We start from the raw sequence: 27,297 nt of genomic DNA on the forward strand, positions 1-27,297 counted from the left end.
ATCTATGTGGTATTTTGAGCTGAAACTTCACAGACACATTCAGGGGACACCTTAGACTTATATTACATCTTTTTTTTAAAAGTTCTAGGGCACGTTTAAGTGCTTGTGGAAGAGCCGTGTCTTCAGTTGCTCCTCAAAAGTTATATGATATTAAGGTCATATAAGAGAGCGTGAAGGTTTTGGAAAGGAACAACAAGGAGCCACTGGTTCACTGGCCATAAATGACACTGTTAGTGTGTATTGAGGTTGGAGTGCTTACAGTGGCCAATGTCAAAACCTTGAATTTCATGCTTGTATCTAGTGGTGGAATCTATAATGATTACTCTTGAGATTATTTACACCAAAACTGCGTAACAAAATATAATTCAACATTCGTCTTAAATGTAGTGTGGCTCTCGAGGCTGTCATTATCAATACTAACCTGGCCAATTCAAGATCAATAAAGGTCTAAATATAAACATCAGATGCCATTGTGGATAGTTAAAATCATATTTGCCATGGAAAACCTAAATTGTGCCATTTCCTGAGAACATTAAAACAAAACTTAATTGTATTACATCAGCATTAAATGATGCTATGTTCTGTATATTTAACATGTAGTATTCTTAAGATAAAGTTTGCATTGTGAGTGATTGCATGTGAACCATGAAGCTTGTATCAAAACATTATTGAGGATGATGTGGAAAGAAGATGAGAGACAGCAAGAGAAAAGTAAAATGAATAAGAAGACAAAGTAGAAAGACAGGCCAATGCAAGCACCACATTTACTGATATATGTTAAACACAAACTCTTCATTCAGCTTTAAAATCAATGATTGAACATTATATATTTAATACTTATAATTGTAAAGTGCACTAAACGGATAAATGTATATATTATTTTTATTCCAGCTGAGGATTGGTTGAGCCGCCAATGACCTCTGACCCCAGACCAATCCAAAGGCCAATGGAAAATTAGGTAAGCAATATGTGAACAAATGACCAGCTATTCCATCATAAAATACTGTTGAACTTAAACAACAAAAAATATCAAGATGTCACAAAGTTGAATCAGGAGTCGTTTTTATTTACAATGTAAACAGTCCCCATAAAGAAACATAAATTAACAAACAAAGGCCATGAAAATGCAACAGTAACTTCAAGAACAAAATGACTAAACCTGTACAAGAATTAGCTGAGAACAGTCATTTTCAGCAAAATAAACAGCAAAGAATAAGCTCACTTTCACCTCCATATCATCAAACTCACACATACTAAGTGAGCGAAGAAGCCACCGAGTACTGACTGGTTAAGAGAGCGAACAGCGGCCCGGCAGGTTTAGCACCAGCCTAACATGAGGTGCATGATGGGACGGCACTCTTCACAGCATCACAGGAAACGTGTTTCAACTCAAGAGGCGAGGCCAAGCAAGAAGCCACCGACAAATCCACTTGAAACGACAATGTTTTTCTTCACAAATTCAGAAGCCTGAAAAACAGGGACTGTTATGTGGCATAACTATTCATAACCAAAAGAGGGCACTGCTACACACGGAAAAGAGATTCAGAGAACAGGAACCTGTTGCGCAAAACCAATATTGTGTTGAACTAAACTATAAAAAGTTCCTCTAAGGAACTGCTGAAGCAAAGGAAAAATCCATTGTAGCCCGTTTCACAGACAGGGCTTAGATGAAGCCAGGATTAGGCCTTAGAAAAAAATCATGACTGATGTGCATCTTGAGACAAAACAATGACATATTTTAAGATATGCTGCTTTCAGTTAAAACAGCTCAAACACGCATTTTAGTCTGGGACTAGGCTTAAGTCTAGTCTGTGAAACCAGCGGATAAAGTCCTAGATTTAATTCTATAATGAATGCCTGTTATCTGAAGCTCACGTGTGCACAAGACACGAGTTACCGTATTGATTTTATTCATACTATTAAGTGTCTGTCTTCACCTCCTCAATAAACGTGTTGATCTCAGGTGCGGCTTTATTGGCTTTCTTCTTCAGGCGTCTCTTTGCTTTGTTAACATCTTTCTCCACTTTCTTCCAGTCAACTTGGACGTAGCCGCTGTGATTGGCTATCTGCAAGACAAAACCCCTTTCAAGCATTTAGTCACATTTATAATATAATGAAGGAACAGCGACCGGTATATTGTAGTGCGCAGCTCTCGGTTCTTGCCTGTAACAACAGAAATCCTCCTCCGACGGCCGTAGCGGCGATCTTTCCCACCCGCTGAAACAGGTATCCCGCACACCTGCGGATGAACGGAGTTAACAAGCAAAAGAAAGGAAAACCAACAATGAAAAATACCATTATTTAAAGAGGACCTGTTATGCCCTTTTACAAAGTCTTGATTTTTTGTTTTTAGGCTTAACCTGTTTTAGCATTCATGCTTGAATGTTCAAAAACACATTATTTTTCCCATTTTTGAAATGTCCCGCCCCTTACCACGAGTTTCAACACACTACTAACTAACTCAAGCAGGCCCCGCCCCTTTATTCTGCATATGAATTATTTAAATGAGGAATATTGTGAAGAAAACTCAAGACTACAGTGGAGGCGTTTCAGGGAGTTCAGAAACACTGATATAGAGAACATGATCGAACAGCAACAATATACACTAAAGGAAGATGAAGATGGACAAAAGCGTCATTGGTGCTCTTTAAGAATTAGTGTAGCCAGAGGGACATGATAACCTCTGAAAGCACTGGGACATTCCAGTGTTGGGACAGACAAGCAAATGTGGCAGTTGTAGTTGGTCTTCCAGACGTCAACATTATGTCCAGATAAGAGATTTATGAACTGATGATGAAGAGCAACTGGAAATGAGGCCGGTGAACAAGAACGCACCAGCCTGTGACTCCGCCCATCATAATCTGAGTGGCCACCGAGTATTTCTCCACGATCGGCCCGGAGTTGTTCCCAAACACGGCGCTCCACCACTGGTGACTCCGTGCGTATGTGGTCAGATCCACCATCTCGTAAGCCTCGTCTTCATCGGCCTGTCCTGAACAGGACACATCAACAGCAGGTCAAGCCTCAATATGGAGCAGCCAGTAAAGCGTGTGATGATATTATTCATCTAAAGCAAGCTGCAGTATCATATCTATACAGCTAGCAGTAAACTTTGTAACCACATGCCATCACACATGAATTCATTTAACTCTATTTTGCTGGTTATGATTACTCCGAGACTAAAATTTCAGCCTTGTACTGAAAAAAAATATTTTGTTCCTCAGTGTTTCTGTCTTGTTTTCCAGCACAAATATCTAAACATTCTTAAATCAAGATACATTTACTGGAGAAGAGAAATGACTGAAGATATTAAGTCTTATTTTCTGAAACAAATCATCAAAATGAAGTGAGTTTGTGCTTAAAACAACAACAATATCTGCCAGTGGGGTCAGAAAAATAATCTTAAATCAAAGGGAAAACAAGGTTATTTTTCTGACCCCGCTGGCAGATGTTTGTTCATGTTTTAAGCACAAATATTTTTCAGAAATCAAGACTTAAGATATAGAGGAGAGGTTTCCTGGACAGGGTTTAAATTAAGCCAGGAGTAGGCCTTAATCCAGAATAGTTAATCGAGTCTTAAAAAATGGCTTTCTGAAACACAGATTACTAAAACCTGGACTATGGAGAGAGGTTGCCTATAAAACATGGAATGAACCAAGAAAAGCTTAAAATAGCATGGAACTGAGAAACAAATCCAAGGAAAACAATGACAGCAGAAAAAGACTGCAATCAAAAACTTTACCAAACAAGAGACCGTTCTTTAAAAGCAAGCAAAATACATCAGCTGTGAAAAAAAATGCCTGGAAATCTGTTTGTAATGAATTCTATATATATATATAATAATCCTACAATTATTAGCGCGTCTTGTTTTGTCCTGTGACTTACATAGCAACAAACTAAATGTAACTATTTACACGTGATTTTCTGTGTTGGCAGTCTAGAAGTGATATTGTTTCAGTCCAAAGCACCATCACAGTGGTTTCTTCATTATTATTGTCAGCAGGTCCTCAACACAAGCACAAGCTCTACACTAAACCAACAAACACAAACATGACACAAACTTTAATCATTAAGAAGTCTCTCCATTTTCTCATCTTCCTAAAATGCATAAAATAACACCTTACTTCAACATTTACTCTCCCAGTTCAGCCCGGTGCAAAGCATGATGGGAAGTGAAAGTCTTGTTTGATTGGGTTACTTGATTGTAATGTTATTTCAAAATGAAAACATCAAGTGAATTCAAATAGTAACCATTTCAAGTCAAATTAACATGAAGCATTCACATTTGAACCAGAAACAATGGTTGAACAGTGAACAGCATCAAAAAAAATTATATATATATAAAATCATTATATATAATGTATATCAATATCGATATATATCCATGTAATACATGAGTCTTCTTTAAAACACACCGTTAATCTGAAGTTAAACCTCCTCCTGGTAGGTTTAATTTAAGCCTCAGTTTAGTCCTGGACTAGCTCTAGTTTTCCTCCAGGAAATCAGCTTGTTAAACTCTGGACTAGATTAAGTCTAGGACTATTTAAAACCATGACAGAGGTTTAAAGGGACATTTTATTCTAGGACTAGGTTTAATCTCTGTCCAGGAAAGTCATTTTGCATCTCAAGTAATGTATCTTGATTTAAGAACTTTTTCTGGAAAACAAGACAAAAATACAGATTAAGAAAATATTTTTTGTAGTCTATAAAAACTCATGATGCATGATTTGATTTGAGTGAAATGTGACCTACAGGGTTTAGCCTAAACCAGGGTTAGACCTTAGTTCAATTAGGATATTTAGGTAGCTTTTATAAACGTACACTAGAAAAACACATTACTGGTGATCATCCTGAGTCAAATCAATGGCACTGACATATTTTAAGATATTTTAAGTTATGTCAGTACAAGTTGCTTTAAATTCAGACAGCTCAAACATGCATTTTAGTCTGGGACTATCTTAAGCCTTGTCTTGTGAAACCGGGGGTTAGACTTATTTAATGGACACACTGACCAAAGCTGAAACGATCTCATTCTCAGTTTCTGTTTGTTTGTTTGCATGTAATGAGCTGTGTGTGTGTGTGTGTGTGTGTGTGTGTGTGTGTGTGTGTGTGTGTGTGTGTGTGTGAGACACGCTGACTTCAGAGTGTAAAGACTCGATTATCATGTATGAGGCGGCAGACTCACTCACCTTCTGTGTGTTGTTGTTGTTGTTCCGCCATTTTGGGTGATGTGTGACGTCATGGCGTCAGGTGATGTTGACAGCTGTGCGTGCGTGCGCGCCGCCTACAGCCACGTCAATGTTTCAAACATTATACAGTATGTCCGGTTATAATTACTGCGTTTTCATATCCATAACAAGACACGCTTTTCCTTAGAGTTCACTGTGAACACAAGCTACTGATGAGTTTGATTCACTATATTTCATTTCATTCTCATGTTTTATGTGCATTTCACAGTAAACTAGCAGCACTAAATAAACGACTGTACCGCGTATTACTAAAGAATCCCTGCATCCGTTTTTTTCTCCAAATTTTCTGTGAACATTAGAGGAAATAAAGACAGGATTGAGCCACAGCGGCCTAAGCTTTAACCCTTCAACTGTCACTCCAATTTCCCCATTTCGCGAAAGCCACACCTCTCTATTTGCATTTCATAACAACGAAAATTAGCCGCTCGCTGTCAGAGTTTCTGGGAAAATGTTTCGGCTCTTTTCATGCACGCGTGAAACGCTGAAGGCTTCGCGTCGCGCATTCAAACGATCATTACACGAAACTAAATTACCCAAAGGGTTGAAGAACCAAAACATTTTGGGACAAGGCCAGTGACGCGCTCGAGTTCTCGGCAGCGATTGGCTGTTGAGCCCGGGAGGGCGTGGCGACGACGACGGCGTGGGTTCGCCTGTGTGACACAATTACAACAACTTTAATCTGGTGGCGGACACAACTTTCAGATTGTTTTAATACGTTCCGCGTTTTTAAAGTGTGCACGGGCCGCACGTCACGCATAAACATTGACCCGCCGCGTCACACAGTTTATTCCTACAAAACAATGTGAGAAGACGAGCAACTCACTTCGGAACGGGCTTTAGAAACCGAAGCGCGTTTTACTGGAAAAAAGTTTCCGTTTATTGTGGCTTTTGGACGAACGGAGCTCGCCTTCTCTCGGTGCGATTCCATGAAATCGTGCCGAGTGTCGCTCGCCGTCGCCGCTGCTCGACGCCTCAGCGCTGCTGGTGATGAGGAGAAGAAAATGGCGGCGGGAAAAGCGAGTGAACCCGAGGAGGAATCACCGCGGCTGAGCGCGCAGGAGAGCGACACTCTAGCCCGCGTCGACAGGTCTGAACCGCCGCTTAACGGAGCCCGCGAGCGTCTTATGATTGTTTCTGGGTGTGAGATGTGTGTTCGGAAGCGAGTTGATCCCGAGCCTGTGTGTGTTTGTGTCTCGTTCGCAGCTCTCTGTTCGGATATCAGCGGCTTCATGAAGATGGCGCCAGCATGAAGGCCCTGCTCGTCAAGGTAAAGACGCGCGTTGAAATCAACGCATCGCACGCCTCACAACACACACACATAGTGCAAAATGACAGCGAGTGACACGGTTTCCCGCGGTCTGGGCGTGAGTGCTGCGCGAGCGGCGACGCGGCGGTGTCCGTGTTTTCTATCAGAGCTGCGCGGCTAACCGTTCCGTTAACGCGCTCCGTTGGAGCTCCGCGAGCCTTTAGCCGCGTATCTGTGATTGAAACCACCATATGGAGAACTTTATGAACTCCGCAGCAGCTCAGGCGTCCAGACGCGTCTCCTCGTTTCACTGCTTAAACGCAGGTTGACGCGACGCGTTCAGGAGCGCAGCCCTAGCCGTGTTTGTGTTTATTCTGTAACTCGTTCGTGAACCGGGCAGAATGCAGGTGTCAGTCAAACTGAGGTCGGTGAGTGTAGCTGAAATCACTGGACGCGTGATTTGAGCGCGAGTTCATGAGACGCGCTCCGTCAGTGATTCAGCGCTGAACGCGTTTATTACACGCGTCTGTCACGCAGAGGAAGACTCGGGCTCAGTTTTACGTTGATTTGTGTGCGGTGGTAATGGCTGCTCGGGTCGGCCCAAGATGGCGGGGTGGGGAGGGGTGAGAGCGCGTTATAATGCAGAAAGAGACGCGAATAACGCTGCAGAATGTGCAGCACTCGAGCAGCTCCAGCTGAGCCCTGCTGCCTGCGATTCTGGGCATCCTGAAGGCTTGTGGGTAACTGGCCTCGTGTGAGAACACCTCCCTGTGTTGTGCAGTCCGGCTGTAGTGAACACTAGAGAGTGAACAAAGACTGAGTCTGCATGAGAAACCTGTCATGTGATGATGATGGACTTCAGTCTGCGTGTGAATGATGTCTGATCCGATGTCATCATAGATATGCATTCATCATCAGTAGCGTGTAGATGGATCTGCTGATGTTCTCCTTCATCACTGATATCATGTGCGTTACTCTGTGGGGTTATACAGCGCCCTGACCTGTGGAATTGGTATCCGCATTAAAGGCCCCTTCCCACCAAAATCCAAAAGCCCGACGCACGATAATGTTGTGTCATCCGTAGCTTTAAATGCATGAGCTCTTTAAAGCAGGATGGATTCTGATTGGCTGATTGGACTCTGTTCTTTTACGTTTAGAGCGATTTTTAAAACTTTCCGTCCTTTGTGTGAACGGGCTTTAACGCGATTAAAGGGACAGTCCACCCAAAAATGGTCATTCTGTGATTCTCTCTCGTTCTTCAGTGGAAAAGAAAAGAGATTTTGAAAAAAATACAGTTTAAACATTCTTCAAATGATCTTTTGTGTTCCACAGAAGAAAGTCAGAGCGGTTTGGAAGCACATCAGTGTGAGTAAATGATGTCAGTGGTCAGTTTTGGGTGAACTAACCCTTTAGCAAACACCTCATGTGTGTCGATCACCATCATCATCACCATCATCATCATCATCAGCAGTATTGAAGGTGTTCTGTTATTGCCGCTTCCTCATCTAGACTCTTCCAGCATTGCGTTGTTCGATCTGCGCTGGTACATATAGTGTTTGTCTGAAATATATCTGTAGATCACTAGAATGTCGTCCAGATGAAGATGACGTATGCATGATGCACACTGTATGTTGCTGTTGTTGGGGAGAAACGGCCTGTTTCTTATTTTAACAGACTTGTTGCTTCTCTTGATCAGAATTGACCCTGTAATGCATTTCCAGATTAATGCGCGTCAATGTCTTTTATTGTCTTTCGGCGTCTCGGTGAAGTCGATGGCTAATCAGTAAACCAGTTTATCGATTGATGTTTCTGCAGAGGCACTGATCAAGCCTCACACATGCATGACTTTAGAAATGCCATGTTCAGATGTTCGTGGCTCTCGGATATAATGTTAGGATCTGCGGTTCATGTTCATGGAGGATTGCATGTGGACAGTCTTATTTAGCTTGAGATCTGTTATTTATTCAGTCACAGTCGTCCATATGTTACGTTAAATTGAGATGTCACACTTGTGACTTCTTTGTTTCTGTGTCAGGGCTAGAGAATAAGGTAAAACCTTGAAGAGCTCAAACTAAATGTGAGTGAATCATGGCATCTGAAAGGTCTATTCACGGCGAGATCGACACGTTCATTGGGCTAAATGAAGAATTCACTCCTGTACAACAGATGGCGCTGCTCGACAAATGGAGCGAGAGAAACGCAGTGATGCTGTCATGTGTTGAGGAATATAGAATCTGTGTGTTTGGGTTAGAAAATGGGTTTGATCAGCACAGTAGAAGAGAAATCCGTGTTGAGAAGTGTGTAATGTCGTCGAATGACTGCTTCGTCTTTTCTTGTGTGTCGCGGTGCTGTTTCATTATTATGCAGATTTACTGTAGGCTGCATGTACATAGAGTTGGTGTTCTGGGGTTAAGTATGTCTGTGCCACATGCATTTTCATGCTCAGACTCTCCATTTAAAAAAAAATGATGTGAATAGGATCTAATTCCCTGTGATTGTTGAGATGTGATAAATGACTCCCATTGAATAATTCTTGGCTCGTTTGTTCCTCTCAGCATTGTCAGGTGTATTTATTGTTTGTATGCGGTTCTTCAAAAACGGTGACACACTGTTGCTCCCAAAAACATTTAATGAGCTCACCAAAGTATAACAAACTTTTGAGCTCATTAAATCTTTCTGGGAGTGACCGTGTCTTTTTTGCGTTTTCTTCATGATCTCGGCTATATTTTGGTCGTGTGCCTGACTCTCATGCATGCTTTATACCGTTATGTACTACTTCAACACTTCTTTTTTTTTTACCACCTGACGAACACCTAAATGGCTGAAATGTTGCTTAATTGATTGGTTGTTAAGGCAGCGTATGTAGCCGTGTGACGTTCTCTTCTGTTGCTGTGAGTTGTGATGTTTTGTTGACAGTACTCCTGCTCTGGTTGCTTTAGGTGTGTGTGTGTGTGTGTGTGTGTGTGTGTGTGTGTGTGTGTGTGCGCGCACATCAGTTTTCTTGTGGTCAGCCGGCTCATAGACTACTAGTGTCCTGCCAAACCAACCTGAGGTCAGCCGGTGACTTGTGGGGAATGTTGGATCAGCGAGAGTGACGGCCTGCCGTATCTGCGCTGAACACGACCTCAGTCCACACACCAAAGTAAAAGACGTCACGCTGCCGTATGAAACGCTTCAACACACGTGACCTGTGTCGTATCACGTGTTTCTCTTATTACCGCTGTGACACGAACGTGGCTTGAGAACATAACGCGGCTCGGCCATCTGACCTTCGGAGAGCCTCGCTGACCGAAGCGGCTCGCTGTGTCGTCGGGTCTGCAGTGGTTTGAACGTGCATTTGTAGGTAAAAGGAGTTTTCTATCTGCTGTTGTAGCGAGACATTGTGCCTGTGCCAAACATGATGCAACGCCGTAACCATGTCTTGAACATTGGGGGGACCAAAGGGGGGGTGTGTGTGTGTGTGTGTGTGTTATTGGTCTTTTTATTTAAAAGAATTAAGTAATTAAAAGATTATAAGGGATTTAAGGGAATAACGAAAAAGAAATAATAATAGTAAATGTTACAGGTCTATTGTAGTTATGAAGTGATCAATTTAAACTATTTGCAAATAATGTATTTTTAAAAAATATGCACACTTCCATTCTTATGTCTAATATGTAAAAAATGCAAACTGTTTGTCTCGTTACATGCAGAATTACTTGAAGCATGTAAATAATTCACTATTTAAAAGGGACGGATCGCTCCGAATGATCATCAGTCCCCCTCATGTCCTTCCAAACCTTTGACTTTCATTCATTTTTCTGTGGAGCACAAAGGAGCACGTTTTGAAGAATCTGTGATTTTGTCCACATAATGAAAGTCAAAAGAGTCCAATGTTGTTTGGTTTACTCCATCTGTGTTCTGCTGAAACAGAAAATCGCAGGTTTGAACGACATGACGGCTAGTAAATGATGACAGAATGATCGTTATTGTGTGAACTAACGCTTTAACGTCTTCAGCGTCTGAGTGGAAAGTAACAGTCCAGAGGCCTGAACCGTGTCCGTTACCCACCGGCGCTCGTTTTAACCTAGTTTACACAATGCAGGTGTTATCATCTCATTCCTTGTGCATTAGTCAGACTAATTGAAATGCTAGTGTTTATAGTAATTATTGTTGCTGTAATCTGCACATTCTCCCTATTTGTGACGGACTGATAATCGATTTGTCTGTTTTTGAGATCATAAGCATCCGCTGATTAACACAAATATAACCCGTGTCACTGGCAAAATATGGAAACGGATTTGTTGGTCTTTTTTGCTCCCAGTAAATTAAATATTGTGTAAAGTAAGTGTTTGTCATTTAGTAGTTTTGTTGATCTCATTTATGATAGAAGAACGACCCCAACCTGTAACTGACATCAGCTGTTTTCATGTGTTAATGCTGTCAGAGTGGTCATGTGCGTTTGTAAGTGTTCAGAATGTAAAACCTGTTAACTAGATCTGGTTCTGTCTATTCTTCATGGATGTTTAGTGTGTAAACTGATGCGTCTCAGGAAACGACCAAACACCTGCCAGTTCAGTGAATCTTACTTCATTTGACATTCAGTTTCCTCTTCATGTGTAGAATCATTGGTTCAGAGTGACGGTTGTGCGAGTTGCTCTGATTCGGCCGTCTCAAACACGTCCAGGTTATTGTGTTCGTGACGAGAGCACATCACGCCCTAAATGTCTTCCGGGGACTTTTTGAGTGACAAGGAAGTCTTCGCGGGTTAATAAGACCTTCGTTCATCTTCAGAACACAAATTAGGATATTTTTGATGAAATCCAATGGCTCAGTGAGGCCTGCATAGCCAGCAATGACATTTCCTCTCTCAAGATCCATTAATGTACTAAAAACATATTTAAATCAGTTCATGTGAGTACAGTGGTTCAATATTAATATTATAAAGCCACGAGAATATTTTTGGTGGACAAAAAAAAACAAAACACTTTTTTTACAATATCTAGTGATGGCCGATTTCAAAACACTGCTTCAGAGCGTTATGAATCTTTTGAGTCGAATCAGTGATTCAGATCGCGTATCAAACCACAAAACTGCTGAAATAACGTGACTTTGGCGCTCCAATCCACTGATTTGATTTGTAACGCTCCGAAGCTTCATGAAGCTGTGTTATGAAATCGGCCGTCACTAGATATTAAGTCATTATTTAGTTTTTTTGACTTTATAATTTAATCACTTTATAATATTAATATTGAACCACTGTACTCACATGAACTGATTTAAATATGTTTTTAGTACATTAATGGATCTTGAGAGAGGAAATGCCATTGCTGGCTATGCAGGCCTCACTGAGCCATCGGATTTCATCAAAAATATCCTAATTTGTGTTCTGAAGATGAATGAAGGTCTTACGGGTGTGGAACGACATGAGGGAGAGTAATTAATGACAGAATTTTCTTTTTTGGGTGAACTAACCCTTTAATTATTGATGGGTCGTGATTTTCATTCTCTTAGTGAAATAGAAACATTTCCTGTCTTGATGTTTGTCGTTTGTTTATTGGAGGTTGAAAATGATTGACAGGCCGCCATGAAACATGTCATCGGTCAACTCTAGCGATCTGTTGAAAGGCCAACAACTGAAACGCTCAAAGTGCCTTTCTGTTATCCTGGTTCATTGGTGTCTTCTGAAATATTAGTGAATTTCTGTTATTTACAGATAAGAATGTGAACATCTAATTAGAGCTGCACGATTCTGGATAAATTGAGAATCACAAATCAAAATAGCGTACTAGAAGTTCTGTAAACTTTTATCGCTGTACTTCTGTGATAATCTGAATTATGACAGAAATAATGATACTGTGTGGCTGAAAGGACTGTTTGCGAAGCACATGACTGTCTCTCTGTCTCAGAACGCAGATCTGAATGTTCGCGGTGACAGTAAAAGGTTTAATGGACAGAGCCGGATCATTGTCATGTAAGAATAAGATCGCGTGTGTGTTTGAATCGAGATCGCCATCTTTTAATAATTTATCATGCTGCTCTATGTAAAATGTGATGTTTGGATTCTCTTAAAACATTAATGTTTACATGAATGTCTCTCGCCGAGACGTGCCGTAACACTGCTGTCCTTACGTTTTTATTTATTATTATTATTATTATTATATCATACATTTTTATTAGAAAGTTTAATTATTCATTGGAAGTTCTTATTCGAAATAAAAGAATTCTTTATCCGTTCCTTATTCTTTGTTTTTATTGATCAGTTTGTGTGTGTGAAGCGGTAAGGTTGAATTTGTTTCCTCACACAGGCTGTTCGCTGCTATGAGTCTCTCATCCAGAAAGCTGAAGGAAAGGTGGATCCCGAGTTCTTCTGCCAGCTGGGTCACTTCAACCTCTTACTGGAGGAGTATCCGAAAGGTGCGGAGTGTCCCTAACCTGCTCCGTACCCATTGACTAACATGACTCAAACGCCCGAGGAGCTTCACGTAACGCGTGTCTTTTTGTGTTGCAGCATTATCGGCGTACCAGCGGTACTACAGTTTACAATCAGACTACTGGAAGGTGAGGAGCCGCCGTCTCTGAACCACCTGATGAATTAAAACATCAGCGTTCCTTCAGTGTGTGTTTGATTTAGCGAATTGTGAGATCAGGACATTGATGTGGACCTCACTCAGGTCCTGTGAACAGTTTACTATACCGTGTTAGAGGAAAGAGTTTGCGTATACTATCTGTACGGTCATGGAAAGTGAATGTACAGCTAACCCTAAAATCATACGAAAGTAAGAACTATTATCATTTAGAGCTAATTTAATGAATTAATTAAAGTGTGTGTGTGAGTGTGTGTGTGAGTGTGTTGATTGACAGTTGTAGTGAAATCTTCCTGTGTGGTTTTCATCGAGTGTTTCAGGTGGTTTTCACTTTGACTGATCCAGGATTTCGTTGAATCTGATTGTTGAACTGAATCTTGAATCTCTTCCTCTAGAATGCTGCCTTTTTGTACGGCCTCGGGATGGTTTACTTCCATTACAATGCATTTCAGTGGTGAGTATCTTCACATCCTGACATGATGCACATGTGAACGCAACATTTTTGATGACATTTTGGACGCTCATGTGACGAGGTGAATGAGCTCAGATGCGTGGGCGGACTGTTTCCATGGTGATATTCAGGCCCCTCCATGTGGGCTGATTCTGGGAGATCGCATCTCCTCGCATTTTAAGCCACATGCGACGACGGGTTTACCTGCCGCCAGTAGATTTTATGTAGTTTATCTTTTGTTGGTTGCGCCACTGTCACATGTTGACATGATTGTTCAAGAAGGAGTTTTTCATTGCTGTTGTTTGTTTGCTCTCAGGGCGATCAAGGCGTTTCAGGAGGTGCTGTACATCGACCCCGGCTTCTCTCGGGCTAAAGAGATTCATCTGCGTCTCGGCCTGATGTTCAAAGTCAACACGGACTATGAGTCGAGCTTAAAGGTATGACGCAAGTGTCACATTGGTTTAAAAACATGTTTAGTGTACATGTGGTCTCGTTCTTTTTTTCTCAGTAGTGTTTGTGAAAGTTTTGTGATTTACATGAAAACTTCTGCAGGCTGTAAATCAATATCAGTGTGACGAATCACAAACACAGTCAGCCGTCATGATGTGATCTCTGACACGGCAACAGATCTACAATGTATATTTTATGATACAATTTCTCGTTTAGACAAAGTTTGTGTCAATCTGAACAGCCATTGAGTTTCAGACGTGAGGCCTGACCTTTACAGAAACACTCCTGAAGTTCATTTGGGTTTCACTGATGGATTTCTGTTTCTTTCTCTCATTTTATTTATTCTATATTCTATTTATTGTGTTCATATTTAATGTACTTTGTTATTGGTTGACTTTAACACCTTTACTTTGATTCATGTCAGTTTCCTGGATGTCTGATGTGTGTTTGTGCATAAACGGTTTGATTTGTGTTAATTAACTCAATATACACAGTCATTATTTCTGAGGTCTTTAAAGTCCCTCCATCATTTAAGTCTAGTAGAGGAAGATGTGAGAGGTCTCTCGCTCAGATGTTTTCGTCTCCTGTGTGTCCGCAGCACTTTCAGCTGGCGCTCATCGACTCCAATCACTGCACTTTGTCCAAAGCTGAGAGTAAGTACCGCACCTTCTCCATCACACACGAGCGCACAGACCGCGATCAGAGACTGTTATCAGTTTAGGATGCATGTGACAGATTATTAGTGGTGTTGGTTAAGTCGGTCCTCACTAGTACTGATACTCAAACCTCTGTCAAGTGTTAAAGTTGAGAGTGTAAATGCAGCGTTTGTGCATGTGACGTGAATGATCCTCTTGAAGAGAGTGAGCTGTTGCTTTATTAAGTGATCAGATGCATTATTTTCACCTTCTGCATCAGAAAACAACTAAAAATCCCTCAGACACATGATGTGTGTTATTGGCTTAAATTTAAACTCGCTAACTTTTAATGCTGCCCTTGACACTGAATGAAACGCACAGCGCGTAGAGCGGCAGTCCTACTGCTAGTATCGTCGCTTCGCTTTATTCTGCAATTCATGTTGTATGTGGCCGTTGCCTTGGAAACACCAATACCAGCGCCTGCTGGCGTAGTGTTAGTGATATTCTCTCTCTCTCACACAAACACACACACACACACTTGCCGTCAGGCTCCTGAAGGGCCGTCTCTCACCTCTGTCTAAACGTGTCATTCGCTGGACAGAGGAAGCTGTTTTTAAGAGGATCTTCTCCTCCGTCAGAAACATTCACATAGAAAAGCTGCTGTTCTGAGTTTGCTGCTAATTCTTGTCTTTGTGTTTTGTGTTTGTAGTTCAGTTTCACATCGCGCATTTATACGAGATTCAGGTGAGTCTTTCATTCCTGTCTCTTTCTTTGATTAACCGCACATAAACTACTTCTGCCTTGTAATCGATGGTAATGCATGAGATCACGTTCACGCTTTATGAGGGGAAGTTAGAGCTGAACGTTCGGCTCATGTTACTATAGCAACAGGAGAGAGGGGTTGCCGTGGTGTTGCTGAGGCTTCCCTCCTTCCTGAACGTTCACTACAGTATCACATGACAGAAAAGATTTGTCACGTAGACCTCAGAACAAAAGCGCTTCAGTGCAGGCGTTAGTTTTCTGTGTTAGGGTTAGTGACCGTCTGCTTTGGTTGTCACAGAAGAGATACCGCGTGGCCAAAGAGGCCTACGAGAGTCTCCTGCAGACGGAGAATTTACCTGCGCAGGTGAAGGCTGCTACCTTACAACAGCTGGGTAAGAGCATCTTAACCATCTGCATTCTCATTAACATCTGTCACATGTCGTCTGTCACCACAGAATATAATTTCAGCTCGTCCACATGTTACAGTAAAATAAAGTTGTCGTCCTTAAAGCTGTTTATCTTTAGCAAAATCATCACATAACCAGAAGTTCATTCACCTGCGAGTCTAGAGGGTCATTGTACGCTTTTAAACTGAAACTGCTTTAACAAAAACATGTGCTTCACTTTCTGTTGTGAACCCTTCACTGCATCACTGAACACTCGGTTTCGAGGAATGAGTCTGAGATGTTTTCTGTGGTCATAGACGGCAAACCACAGATTAGTGTTGTTGTTTCACCAGGTTATCTGCATCTGTATGTGATTTTACATCCAGCTCTCTTCCTCAGGCTGGATGCATCATACGGTCGAGCAGCTGGGAGATAAAGCTAATAAGGACAGCTACGCTATACAGTGTCTCCAGAAATCCCTGGAAGCCGATCCAAACTCTGGCCAGTCCTGGTATTTCCTCGGCAGGTCAGTCACATGTCGTGAACGCAGACGTAAAGCGTGCGTTTGCTTGCAGTTTTGCAGACGTGGTTTTGTTTGCTCTCTGTAGGTGCTACTCCAGTATTGGGAAGGTCCAGGATGCCTTCATTTCATACAGACAGTCCATAGACAAATCCGAGGCCAGCGCAGACACGTGGTGCTCGATAGGGTACGTATCTGTCTGAACCGCACCACTACAAACTGCAGATGAGCGATCGCTGCTTAATCTGCTGACGTTTACATGAATAGTTGATGTGGAATTGACTCATTAGATAGAGCTGCACGATTCTGGATGAAATGAGAATCATGATTCATGGGGGGGGGGGGTTTCAAATAGAGATCGATTCTCCCATGATTCTGAATATACTTGTTTCGTTACTGGATGAATCAGTGTTTTTGAACAAATCTTTTGAATAACAGTCGCTTGTCGCCACCTAGTGGCTAAAGATGTAACTGAAACGACCATTATTTGAAGCACCCAGTTCATTTCAAAAGCTGGTTTGCTCTATTTTGTTTAAACTTATATCTCATTACTTCTGTGATAATTTGAAAATTTTTAACAGAAATTACTACTCCGTGGTTCAAAACTGCTCTCTCTGACTTGAATCAAGATTGCGACCTTTTTTACGATTAATCGTGCTGCTCTACTCCTCACTTATCGATGACTCTTTCTTAGTTCTCATGTCACTTTTTAAAGGCAACATTTCAGTTTGTAGTTGGAAGATCATGTGATTCGTGTGCTTTATTGCGTGTGTGAGGATCTGACATGAGATGTTCAGCTGCAGCTTTGACTCGTCACGGCTAGTTGGATTATAAAGACCGTAAACTACATGTTTTGACTGGAACGTAACTAATTTCCCTTGCGGGTTGCACTGCTTTGTTGTGTGTGTATATCTGATTGGTCTCGTACTCGTGTAGGATGTTTTGTTTGAGTTAATTAACCTGCTGGCCGTTTGCTCTCGTAGCGTGCTGTATCAGCAGCAGAATCAGCCCATGGATGCGTTGCAGGCGTACATCTGCGCCGTGCAGTTGGATCACAGTCACGCTGCGGCCTGGATGGATCTGGGCACGCTCTACGAGTCCTGCAACCAGCCGCAGGACGCCATCAAGTGCTACGTCAACGCCACGCGCAGCAAAGCCTGCACCAACACCGCTGCGCTGGCGGCCCGCATCAAGTACCTGCAGGTAAGAGCGACGCTGAGCGAGTCTCCGTGACCCGCGCTACAGCCACGGTGGGTCTGTGTGGGTCTCAATACATGTTGCATTTGTTGTGAATATGTTCAGTTAATTTGTGTCACAGATTTCTTTCACCTTCATTCTTCGTTTGTATGCGTGAGTCCAGTGATCATTGGAGCTAGAAATACTTTGACTGCTGAGGCCACCTTGACCCTTTAAAACTAGACTGAATTGGCATCACGCCGCACTGCTCTCTGTTTGAACTGTTCCGCCGCACGTCCTCAGATGGCTGTTTACATGTCTTTTTCACGCGTTTTCGTCCTAGGCTCAGTTCTGTAACCTCCAACACAATAGTCTACAGAGTAAAAGTAAAATGCTTCCTAGTATTGAGGAAGCCTGGAGCCTCCCAATCCCAGCAGAGCTAACGTCCAGACAGGGTGTCCAGAGCACAGGCCAGCAGGTGAGACCAGATAGACACACACCCTTAGAAACGCCCCTCACACACACACACACACACTCACACACGCGGCTCATCGGGTGTAACCACGCTCCTGCTCATCTGATCAGTGTTGCACGGTAACGATTGGATTGCACAAATTGAATGTTGGGATTGGAAGTATGTTGGGAATCCTTCGGTTAACTTCCTACATTTCCAGAAAGCGTGTTTTCAACAGCGAGCCGATCAGTAGCGTGGTTTCAGTACGTGAGCTTCAGTAGTGCAACTCTACACAATCGCACATCTGGGTCAAAAATGAGTTTGATGCTGAAAGTGTGTCGTTTTGCCGTTTTTCACCCAGAGTTGTGTTTGTGATGTAGTCTTTAGTCCTGCAGTCATTGTGCCCTCTAGTGTTGCAGTTCCACAACAAACACTGACGCAGTCCAGCTGTAGTAGTTAATAGTCGTGTGTGTGTGTGTGTGTGTGTGTGTGTGTGTGTGTGTGTTCATGACAGTACAATGAGACGTGTTTTTCTCTCTCATTGATACTGATGCACTCGCTCATAAGTGTTTTATATTATTTGTTTTTGCATCTTTTTTTTGTTGTTGTTTAGGGTGGGTGGGGTGGGGGGGAGCGGGACACAAACAGACGTCTGCTTACAGCTCTAATTATATATCAGGGCTTCAGCACCCGTTTGTTTTATTATTTCTGTTTGTGTTTTTGAGTCAATATGGCCACTCCTAGACCTGAATGGTAAAAAGATGTGGCTTATTGAGTTATTGCTCAAAACGAATGAGAGAATGTGACTTAGAGAAGCGGCCCTTGCAGAGGAACAGAAGATCTTCAAAATGTTGCCATATAATTCTTCATGACTATAATACTGATTTAAAAGCTTTTTAGTATTTCAAAGAATTTAATTTGAGTCTACAATAAAGGGGCAGCGCTTTGATGTATTGAACTAATACCTATACTATTGAAACGATGCCTTTCGAGCACAGTTTAAATCCAGTCAAAATCACTTCATTTGTTTCTGATACTGTAGAACAACAACAATGTGGTTGATCAAACAGATTTGTTTACCATTTTATCTTTGTGGGGACTTTGCCAATTTTCGACTGATATATCTCTCTCTGAACCAATTTTGACACGATACACCTCCAGAAAGACCTTAACAAAGCTGCTGGTCAAGAGGTCAAAGAGAACCTGAGGCACAATGTCAAGCTGTAAATCACGATTTAACCTTTGAATCAGCACCAGACAGATCTGCTGTCCGTCTTGCAGCTCTATTCCACATGATTTCTGCCAATTGTGGAGGAATATTGACTGACTTTTTACATGTATTGACTGAGCAAATACTAAGTTTCACACTCTCACTTGACTGGGTTTGGTGCAGATGTCTTCAGTCTCTGTCTCTTGACGTGTCTGCGGTCTCTCTCAGGCGTGTAAACCTCACCCCGGGGCGTCAGGTGGGGCTCATGGCTCCGGTCAGTCGCTGCCTCCCCACGTGAGCCCGCTGGATCAGAGTGACGATCAGTCGAGTCCAGCCAAGAGGAAGAGGACCGCTAGTCCCGCCAAGGTGTGTGCTAGTTTCTTCTGGTCAGCATGTCTCTGATACGATGGCAGCGGTGATAATCACTTCTGTGGGTCTTCATGTTACTCCTCAGAGCTCCACAGAGTCTTGGACCAACAGTTCAGCACAGCCACCAACTCCAAACTGGTACCTGTCTCCTCAGAAGCTGCAGGTGAGTGTCTGATGAACACTGCGTGTCGGTCGTCAGTCCTGAGCTTCATTGAAATTAGTGCTGACGGCCCTGGTATGATGAAATTCAAGTAGCTGCAGATCTTCTGTGTTGTGACGCATCCGATCGTAGCGGGCAAGACTTGGTTTTGTGCATCTGATTGGATGCAGAGGTGTGGGCGTGGCTCAAGTGTATGCAGATGAGCATGCAAGGGCGGAGTTTAATCGCACTGATTGATTGGAGAATCCTGCATACATCTGACTCGACACTGGAAGATCCAAAAGCTCAAAACATTTTTTAAAAGTGAAACGTGTGGATGACTTGTTCAACAATAAGATCTGTAATTTAATGCATTTAGAAATAAATTTACATGTCATACCAGCCTTTACTTCCTTAGGGCACGTTTACATGACAACGATGTACTAAAAACAGAAAAGTTTGCGTTTTTCACCTACAGACGACAACGTTGTCAAAATGATCCCCGTTCACACGGATCAGCAAAAATGACTAAAAACGCTGTATTCTGCTGCCAGGCCAGTAGATGTCACTTTATAAAGAAACTCCGCACCCCTGTCCTTGACTGAACGTGTAATACGTGTGCACATGACGTCACCATTTTCACATATTTGCATTTTTGTAGTTTACACGGAATACGATAATGCTATTATTTTCAAAAACTTGCACTTTGAAACACTTTCAAAAGTTTGCTTTTTCAGGCCCCCAAAACGCTGCTGACGTGTAATTGAACCGCCAAATCGCATAAAAGGTTTTCCGTTTTAGTTGAGAATGATGTTGTGTAAACTGCCCCTTAGTTAATGGCCCTATCGACTCCAGCATGCGTGATGCCTGGTGTGTGTCCAATCCTGCCTGGAAGCTTCTAGTGATCCTGAACACCTTGATTGGCTGGTTCAGGTGTGTGATTAGATCTGGAGCGGGACTGGGCTCCCCTGGTTTAGAGAGTGGTTCAGACTCTCGTGTCTGTGTGAGTGTGTCAGCTCTGCTTCTCGCACTGAAGAACTTCCAAGCTGTTGGTTTCAGATGTGACGTCCCTGAACATTAGGAGTCTTTTCAGGTTGAAGACTGATAAATATGTCTGTGCTTCTTGTACTCAGCTGTTCACTGAATATCTTTTTGTCCCCTCCTCTTCCTCTCAGTTGCTGGAACAGTTGCGAGCCAACCGGGCGAGTCTGAAGCCTGTTCAGCTGCAGATGTTGGAGCAGTTGGAGGCTCAGCTGTCAGCCACGCACCTGCACCAGCAACAGGTACGTCACAATCAGGATTTATGAAAACCTCCTGAAGGAAAATGTAATGTTTTTTGAATCTGGCCCCAGAATCTTACAGAACTCATGGGTTTTCTGATGTTTTCCTCTTAAAACTACTATGACACTTGGCTGCTTTCCACCGTCAGGCCGAACGGTTCTAAGAATGGCAAGGAACTTCAGCTTCATTCAGCACGGCACGATTACAAACCGTTCTCAGCTCTGAATTCTGGTTGGCCAACCGTTCTGAACCGTGCCGGTAGAGTGCGTGTAGCGACATGCCTGGCTGCCAACTACTCTGTTGCTGGCCAACACGCTATTTGAGCGAAGTAAACATTAATGATAAAATTAAAAGAGAAATTTGATCATCCTCCATAACTATTTACATCTCATATCGCCTAAATCATAAAACGCCTCATATCGATAAACTCTTGCGTTATCAAGCCAACATCTGACTGTATCCGCACCGGCTGGAATGGAACGGTTAAGCAACGAGAACGGTTTGGCCCGATGGTGGGAAAGCAGCTTTAGATTGTAATCGGTGTTTGTTTGACGTGTTTTTTTTCTCGACCCTTGATATTTACAGTTGATTGTAACATTTACCTACAGATGAGGCAAAACTCTTCTGGTCCGATTCGACCCACCCTCCCCAACGGCCCCTCAGGCGATTCCTCACTGCCTGCTCACCCTGTTTCTCGCGGCCCGGCTGTGCGACCGCCATGCATCGTTCAGCCGTTGGCCAACGGGCCGCTGCCTCCCAGTCCTGGTCCTGGCTCCCGCACCGGCACACAACCTCCTACAGTCGGCAATAATCACACGCCAGGAACCAGAGCGAACGGAGACGTGCCTTACCTGCACCCCAACGCACTACCTCACAACTGCACAAGCCCAGGAGACGCATGGAAGAGCCAGCATCTCAACTCCGCTCAGGTCCGGTCTGAGTTCTTTTAAATACACGTTTTTACCCAAACCTGAATCCAAAAAATAAGTGTTCATGATCCTCCCCATTCTGCATTGGTCATTCACACCACGGACATGAACATTAAGAGATCTTCTGAGACATTTGTCCATAAATATCTTTATTGTAAAAATATTTCAGCTTCAACATAAAAAAAAAAAAAACTCACTAGATTATCTGAACTATGTACTAGAGCTGCACGATTAATCATATCGCAATCGCAATCGCGATGTCAAGCTTGTGCGATTATATGACGCAAAATGCTGCGATTTTATGAAATAAAATAATAAGTTAATAAAAAAATAAAAAAAATACATGTGTGGACACAACAACCCATTATCTGAGAGCTGTTTGCCCATTTTATACACCGCCAATAAAAAGAAGACCAGTCAGTTTCAGTTTAGGCAGTGGCATGTGTGGCGCGCACGGTCATGACTTTTCCGGTGTGCAGCGCAGAGAACGGGTAAAGATGGATGCGGAGCAAACTGTCACTGAACTGGTGGCAAGAAAAAACGCTACCTCTGTTATATGGCGATATTTTGGCTATAAGATTATAAACCCAGATTAGTAGTGGTTGAAGAGGAAAGAGGATTTAATTCGGTATTGCACGCAGCGCTGTTATCGGTGCGCACATGACGCACATACATACCAGGCTCGCGCGCACAGAGAGAGAGAGAGGCGCGTTATAGCTCGCGAACTCCAAATTGATTTCTCTTTCGCGTCCTCAGTGCACTTGGATGGTCACATACACGCATTATGTCAGTCAAAATACCCCTCTCAGCAAGTATTCATGTAAACACATTCAGTTATGTCTTAATTGAACGAGGTGAGAATTCGGATGTATATCTGTCCGATGTGTGCGTGCAGGTCTTACTCTTAAAGTGACAGCAACCTATAAATACCTGCTGTTGTCTGTCATGTAAATCAAACAACAAAACACAGCTTTAACAAAGATTAATCTATATTAAATTTATACAATGAACAGTGTCATTTTACATTTAATTATTACATTTCTGTGCATGAAAATTAATACTACAGTTAGACCTTATACTTTATTTGTTACTTTATGTAGTGTTTATCTATGCTTGTTGTAATTGGTGTACAGTATTTGTTCTTTTTACAGTCTGTTCACTTGCCTTTAATAATGTATTATTTAGGCTAGCAGTTTATGCTATGGTATCAGAATAGTTTAAGTGGGCTAAGTAATAAATGCAAAGTTAAGTTACCCCCATCCAATTTTTTATTTTTTTTTGTGCTGATCCGAAAAATGATCCGATCTGTGACGTCATAACCGTGATGTGATCCGAACCGTGAGTTTTGTGATCCGTTGAACCACTACAGATTAGTAAAGAAACAAATATCTTAAATGGGATTATAACAAGTTTGCAGTAATGCAAAGATGTTATTTAATTTCATAAAAATATTTTAATTTGAAAACGCTGTGCATTTGTTTGCTGTTGTTGATAGTTTGAGTTGAGAAATACACATTTCAGCATTATCAGTAATCTGTGTGTGTATTTTCATTGAGAACCAAGCAAGATGACTCATGATACTATTTGTTTATTATATCGCTATCGCAAATCGCAATCGCAATATTGACCTCAATAATCGCAATATGACATTTTCCCCAAATCGTGCAGCCCTAATATGTACAGAAGCATCGGGTCTGTGCTGCTGTCGTCCTCAATGTGTAACACGAACACAACTCTTAACCTTAACTTTTTGTTTTTGAGATGTTTTGACCTTTTCACTAGCAAAAAAGACCCACATTAACCTGTTATCACATGACACATGCTTGCTAAACAGTGATAATTCCAAAAATCTGACACTCGGCAACACTTTCTACGTCATCTTCTCATTTTTACACATTTTGTGTGGAGTGCGTTCATTCATCAAGAGCACACTTCCTTTCCTGCCCACTGAAAGCAGCGTTTCTACAGTTTCTCGGCTTGCTCATGCTTGTTCTTTTGACTTTCCTCCTGATTTAGGGGCTTCAGAAAGGTCCAGGTTCGCATTGGGCAGGTCCTAATGGAGACCGGACTCTCTCTTCCAGTGGTTCGGCCGACGGTGGCCCTCACAATCAGGTTGGACATTCCGCCACGACTCCCTCGGAGCCAGCTGTCAATCATCTGTCCTCCACGTCCTCCCCCGCTTCTTCCTCATCGCAAACGGCTACCTCAGGTGCGCCACACGGCACCGCCCTGACCAAAGAGAGCGCCGCCCTACAGGGCAACGGTTCCACTGCCACCAACCACCACAGTCCCGAGCGCACGCCCACTTCCACGTCCGGCTCGCCGGCAGCCCCTTCCGCAGACAATCCGCAGCTCTCGGCCCTCCTCGGGGGCAAGGAGAGTCCTGCCGCGAGCTCTAGGGTGAACCACGTCCACCCCGGCACCACGCTAACGGCACCAGGCAGTTCGACCGCTTCTTCGCCCGCCTCCGCCCTGTCTGCCTCTTCAGCGTCACCCCGCTCCGTAGAGCCCGCGGCCAGCCTTAACAAGCCAGGCTCTGCGGCGCCGGGACTGCCGCCCACCGTCACCGTTAACGGAAGTGGAGGAGGAGCTTGTTCGGAAGACTCTCAAAGCCCGTTGAAGGTGGAGCCGCCGGAGCTTTGCATCAAAGCGGCCGCGCCTCACAGACCGCCGCACTCGTCCTCTACCGTCTCCATTTACCCGACATCCGCAGACGTCCTGAAGGCCTGCAGGTACGTCCAGCTCCTGTGGCCATTTGCATAAACTGCTTAGACTAGAGTTACAACTTAGTCTTCTATTCTTTAAAACTGTCAGTTACATAAAAAGGTAGATTTGTCTAATAAGAATCCAAATGGTATATCTGATTACCCCTTGACTAGCTGCTAGTTGGCCAAACTAATTCTCAAGTCACAAGCTGAACATAGAGGCTATGATTGTCCAGCTGGGGTTTACTGTAAGAATCGTCTCCCTTCTTTTGCAGCTGATGTTGTTTTAGTGCCACCTGTTGAGTGATAATAACAGGATCCGTTTGTTTTTACACACATAGACAAACCTATAGAAAATGGTGATTGACTAGAATGGCTGATCAAACATTTTTACTGGAACTCAAAGTCTGGGCACAGACCTAAACCTTAACATGGGTCACAACCAGAGGTGGATAGAGTATCCAAAAACTGTACTCAAGTAAAAGTACAAGTACTTATAGAAATATTTACTCAAAGTAAGAGTGAAAGTAATAATCCTAATAGTTGAGTATGAGAAAAAAGTATCCAATGAAAATCTACTCGAGTAGCTTGTTACTAGTTTTTAAATATAATACACACAACAATACAATAGCATGTTATTATTTGGATAGGACGCATTTGCAGATTTGCTTTTTAATTGACTGTAGGTCCACTGCCACTTCATCCAACGCTCCGCGTGAGAAACCGCTTCAGGCGATTCAGAAACTGAACAAATCATTCAAACTGATTCGTGATCCAATTTAGACAGTTTTGCCAACTTGTTTGAACAAATCTTTGAACAGAATCGACTCAAAAGAGGGATTCATTTGTGAATGGGGCATCGTTCATGAAAAAACAGCGTGCTTGGAATAAACTACGCATTTCTTAATATGTACAGTACTGCATTAAAATAAAGTAACGAGAGGAACGTCGCCCAACGTAGCGAAGTAAAAGTACAGATTTTTCATTAGAAATGTACTCAAGTTAAAGTACCCACATTTAAATCTACTCTAAAAAGTAAAAATTTTCCAAAAAACTACTCAAGTAAATATAACGATGTAAATGTACTTCGTTACTCCCCACCTCTGGTCACAACCGCAAAACCAAACCCCAAACATGCTCTCTTTAAATATATTTAGAGTCGCTGTATTAATATTGTAGTTTGTAGGGGCAGTCGTAGCCTTAAGGTTAGAGAGTCGGACTGGTAACCCAAAGGTTGGGGGTTTGATTCTCAATACCAGAAGGAAATGACTGAGGTGCCCTTGAGCAAGACTTTGAGCCTCCAATCGTTCTCCTGGTGCCAGAGCAAAAATGGCTGCCTGCTGCTCTGGTTGCGTGTCCACTGTTTGCAGTGTGTTGTGTTTTCACTGCTCCTCATGTGTGTGCACTACCTGGATGGGTTAAATGCAGTGGACATTTCTGAGTATACTAGGGCTGTCAAAAAAAAAATTCGAATTTGGAATATTCGTCGAATTAAAAAAAAAAAAAAAAAAGGCACATTCGAATGTAAAACCCGTGCATTTGAATTTTTGCAGTGTCAAGAGGAGCGCAAGCCATGATGACGTAACTGACGCGGCTTGTTTATGTTAGTTCAGTGGGACTTACGACCATAGTTGACTAACGATGCTTTCGGGAAACACACCCCCAGAGTGTGGGTAGTATGATGTGGGTATTGTTTTCATGTAGTACAAACATTACGCTGTCTGTTGAAGCGTGTTTTCTCAGGTTAGTGTCGTGATGTACTTACAGTTTATGCACTTTTTGTTACCTTGCGTGCACATTAATGACATCTTTTATTTAAACAGTTGTTTGAGGAAAAAAAAAAAAAAAAAAAGTGAATGTCATTTCATTTCAATAAAAGATGCGATGCTTCATTTGGTGTATTTTGCTTATTGCGCTCGCTTGCGCTCTCTTGTGGGCATAGCAGACAATAAAGCAACTTTTTCCTCTAACATTAAGTGTTGCCTTTAGAATTCGAATATAATTCTAATTTTGCAAATATTTCAGAAAGAATTTCGAATTTAGCTTTTCAGCCATTTTGACAGCCCTAGAGTATACCATATTTCACTTTCACTTACAGTGAACTACACAGCATGTTCCTCTTTCAGCTCTAACAGGTTTTAAAATATTGTTGGAATAAATGACAAACTCAGAGAGCTACATGTGCCGTAACTCAGCATTGATCGGTTTAGACTTGAAGTTGTTTCAGCTTTTGACATGCTTTCTGATGCCGTGAGGGAATAGGATAGGGCACTGACAGTGATCTGAAACAAGCACATCTGCAATACACACGCATGCATGGGAAAGCGGAGAAGACTTCCTTTGAGAATGTTGTATGCGCAAACAGAAACGTGTGCTATATTTTGAATGATGTCACACAGTGTGCTTGCACAGACAAACAAATGCAGACGAAATTTGCAATCACATTTTAATTCTGACCTCAGTGAGCTGCCGCGATTGTTGAGAATTTGATCAAATTTTCAGTTACAATTAATTTTGATTTGTTGTATTCTGCAGAAATACCATAATACCATGTTCATTTACAGGAATCTAGGGAAGAACGGTCTGTCGAGCAGCAGTTTCCTGCTGAACAAATGTCCGCCACCGCGACTCCCTCCTCCGCCTGCGCCGCCTCTGGCTAAAGACAAACTCAACCCACCGACTCCCAGCATCTACGTGAGTCGCACGCACGGAAACATTTAACGCTGCATGTGATTGATGCATGTGTTTATAAATGTTTGTTCATGTTTC

General features: G+C 42.5%; 2 protein-coding genes across 4 annotated transcripts in view; one reads left to right on the forward strand and one right to left on the reverse strand.

The window, feature by feature from the left end:
• Positions 1-1,045: 1,045 nt before the first annotated feature.
• Positions 1,046-5,673, reverse strand: LOC125273423 (FUN14 domain-containing protein 1). Of its 2 annotated transcripts, none has more exons than XM_048198766.1 (5): positions 5,190-5,673; positions 2,836-2,987; positions 2,164-2,239; positions 1,938-2,066; positions 1,046-1,467 (listed from the first exon to the last, which is right to left on the reverse strand). In XM_048198766.1, exons 2-5 carry the CDS (start codon positions 2,961-2,963, stop codon positions 1,390-1,392), a joined length of 411 nt encoding a protein of 136 aa, XP_048054723.1. In that variant the 5' UTR covers positions 2,964-2,987; positions 5,190-5,673; the 3' UTR covers positions 1,046-1,389. The 2 variants fall into 2 exon arrangements, with proteins under 2 accessions (XP_048054723.1, XP_048054722.1); XM_048198765.1 differs by having other exon boundaries at positions 2,836-2,992.
• A 224-nt stretch (positions 5,674-5,897) lies between these two features.
• kdm6al (lysine (K)-specific demethylase 6A, like) overlaps positions 5,898-27,297 on the forward strand; it is a 32,274-nt gene continuing 10,874 nt past the window's right edge. The window contains exons 1-19 of one of the 2 annotated variants that reach the window (XM_048198763.1): positions 5,898-6,336; positions 6,453-6,516; positions 12,783-12,891; positions 12,986-13,035; positions 13,457-13,515; positions 13,829-13,949; positions 14,561-14,615; positions 15,307-15,341; positions 15,658-15,751; positions 16,145-16,271; positions 16,354-16,452; positions 17,249-17,468; positions 17,785-17,919; positions 19,334-19,471; positions 19,560-19,637; positions 20,789-20,896; positions 21,503-21,823; positions 23,840-24,555; positions 27,093-27,222. In XM_048198763.1, coding sequence (XP_048054720.1) covers positions 6,176-6,336; positions 6,453-6,516; positions 12,783-12,891; positions 12,986-13,035; positions 13,457-13,515; positions 13,829-13,949; positions 14,561-14,615; positions 15,307-15,341; positions 15,658-15,751; positions 16,145-16,271; positions 16,354-16,452; positions 17,249-17,468; positions 17,785-17,919; positions 19,334-19,471; positions 19,560-19,637; positions 20,789-20,896; positions 21,503-21,823; positions 23,840-24,555; positions 27,093-27,222 — 2,820 coding nt within the window. In that variant the 5' untranslated portion in view covers positions 5,898-6,175. The remainder of the gene's footprint in view (positions 6,337-6,452; positions 6,517-12,782; positions 12,892-12,985; positions 13,036-13,456; positions 13,516-13,828; positions 13,950-14,560; positions 14,616-15,306; positions 15,342-15,657; positions 15,752-16,144; positions 16,272-16,353; positions 16,453-17,248; positions 17,469-17,784; positions 17,920-19,333; positions 19,472-19,559; positions 19,638-20,788; positions 20,897-21,502; positions 21,824-23,839; positions 24,556-27,092; positions 27,223-27,297) is intronic. The other variant, XM_048198764.1, reaches the window with a different exon arrangement.

Source organism: Megalobrama amblycephala, linkage group LG8 (assembly GCF_018812025.1).
Source record: "Megalobrama amblycephala isolate DHTTF-2021 linkage group LG8, ASM1881202v1, whole genome shotgun sequence".
In the NCBI taxonomy this organism is placed as follows: domain Eukaryota; kingdom Metazoa; phylum Chordata; class Actinopteri; order Cypriniformes; family Xenocyprididae; genus Megalobrama; species Megalobrama amblycephala.

What these genes read in the sequence shown, in the direction of transcription:
- LOC125273423 (XM_048198765.1), bottom strand. Translation starts at nt 5,220, where the DNA reads ATGGCGGAACAACAACAACAACACACAGAAG. An exon ending in ACAACAACAACACACAGAAG is followed by an intron (nt 2,993 to 5,189) that starts GTGAGTGAGTCT and finishes TGTCCTGTTCAG; the next exon opens with GACAGGCCGATGAAGACGAG. An exon ending in GAGGATTTCTGTTGTTACAG is followed by an intron (nt 2,067 to 2,163) that starts GCAAGAACCGAG and finishes TTTGTCTTGCAG; the next exon opens with ATAGCCAATCACAGCGGCTA.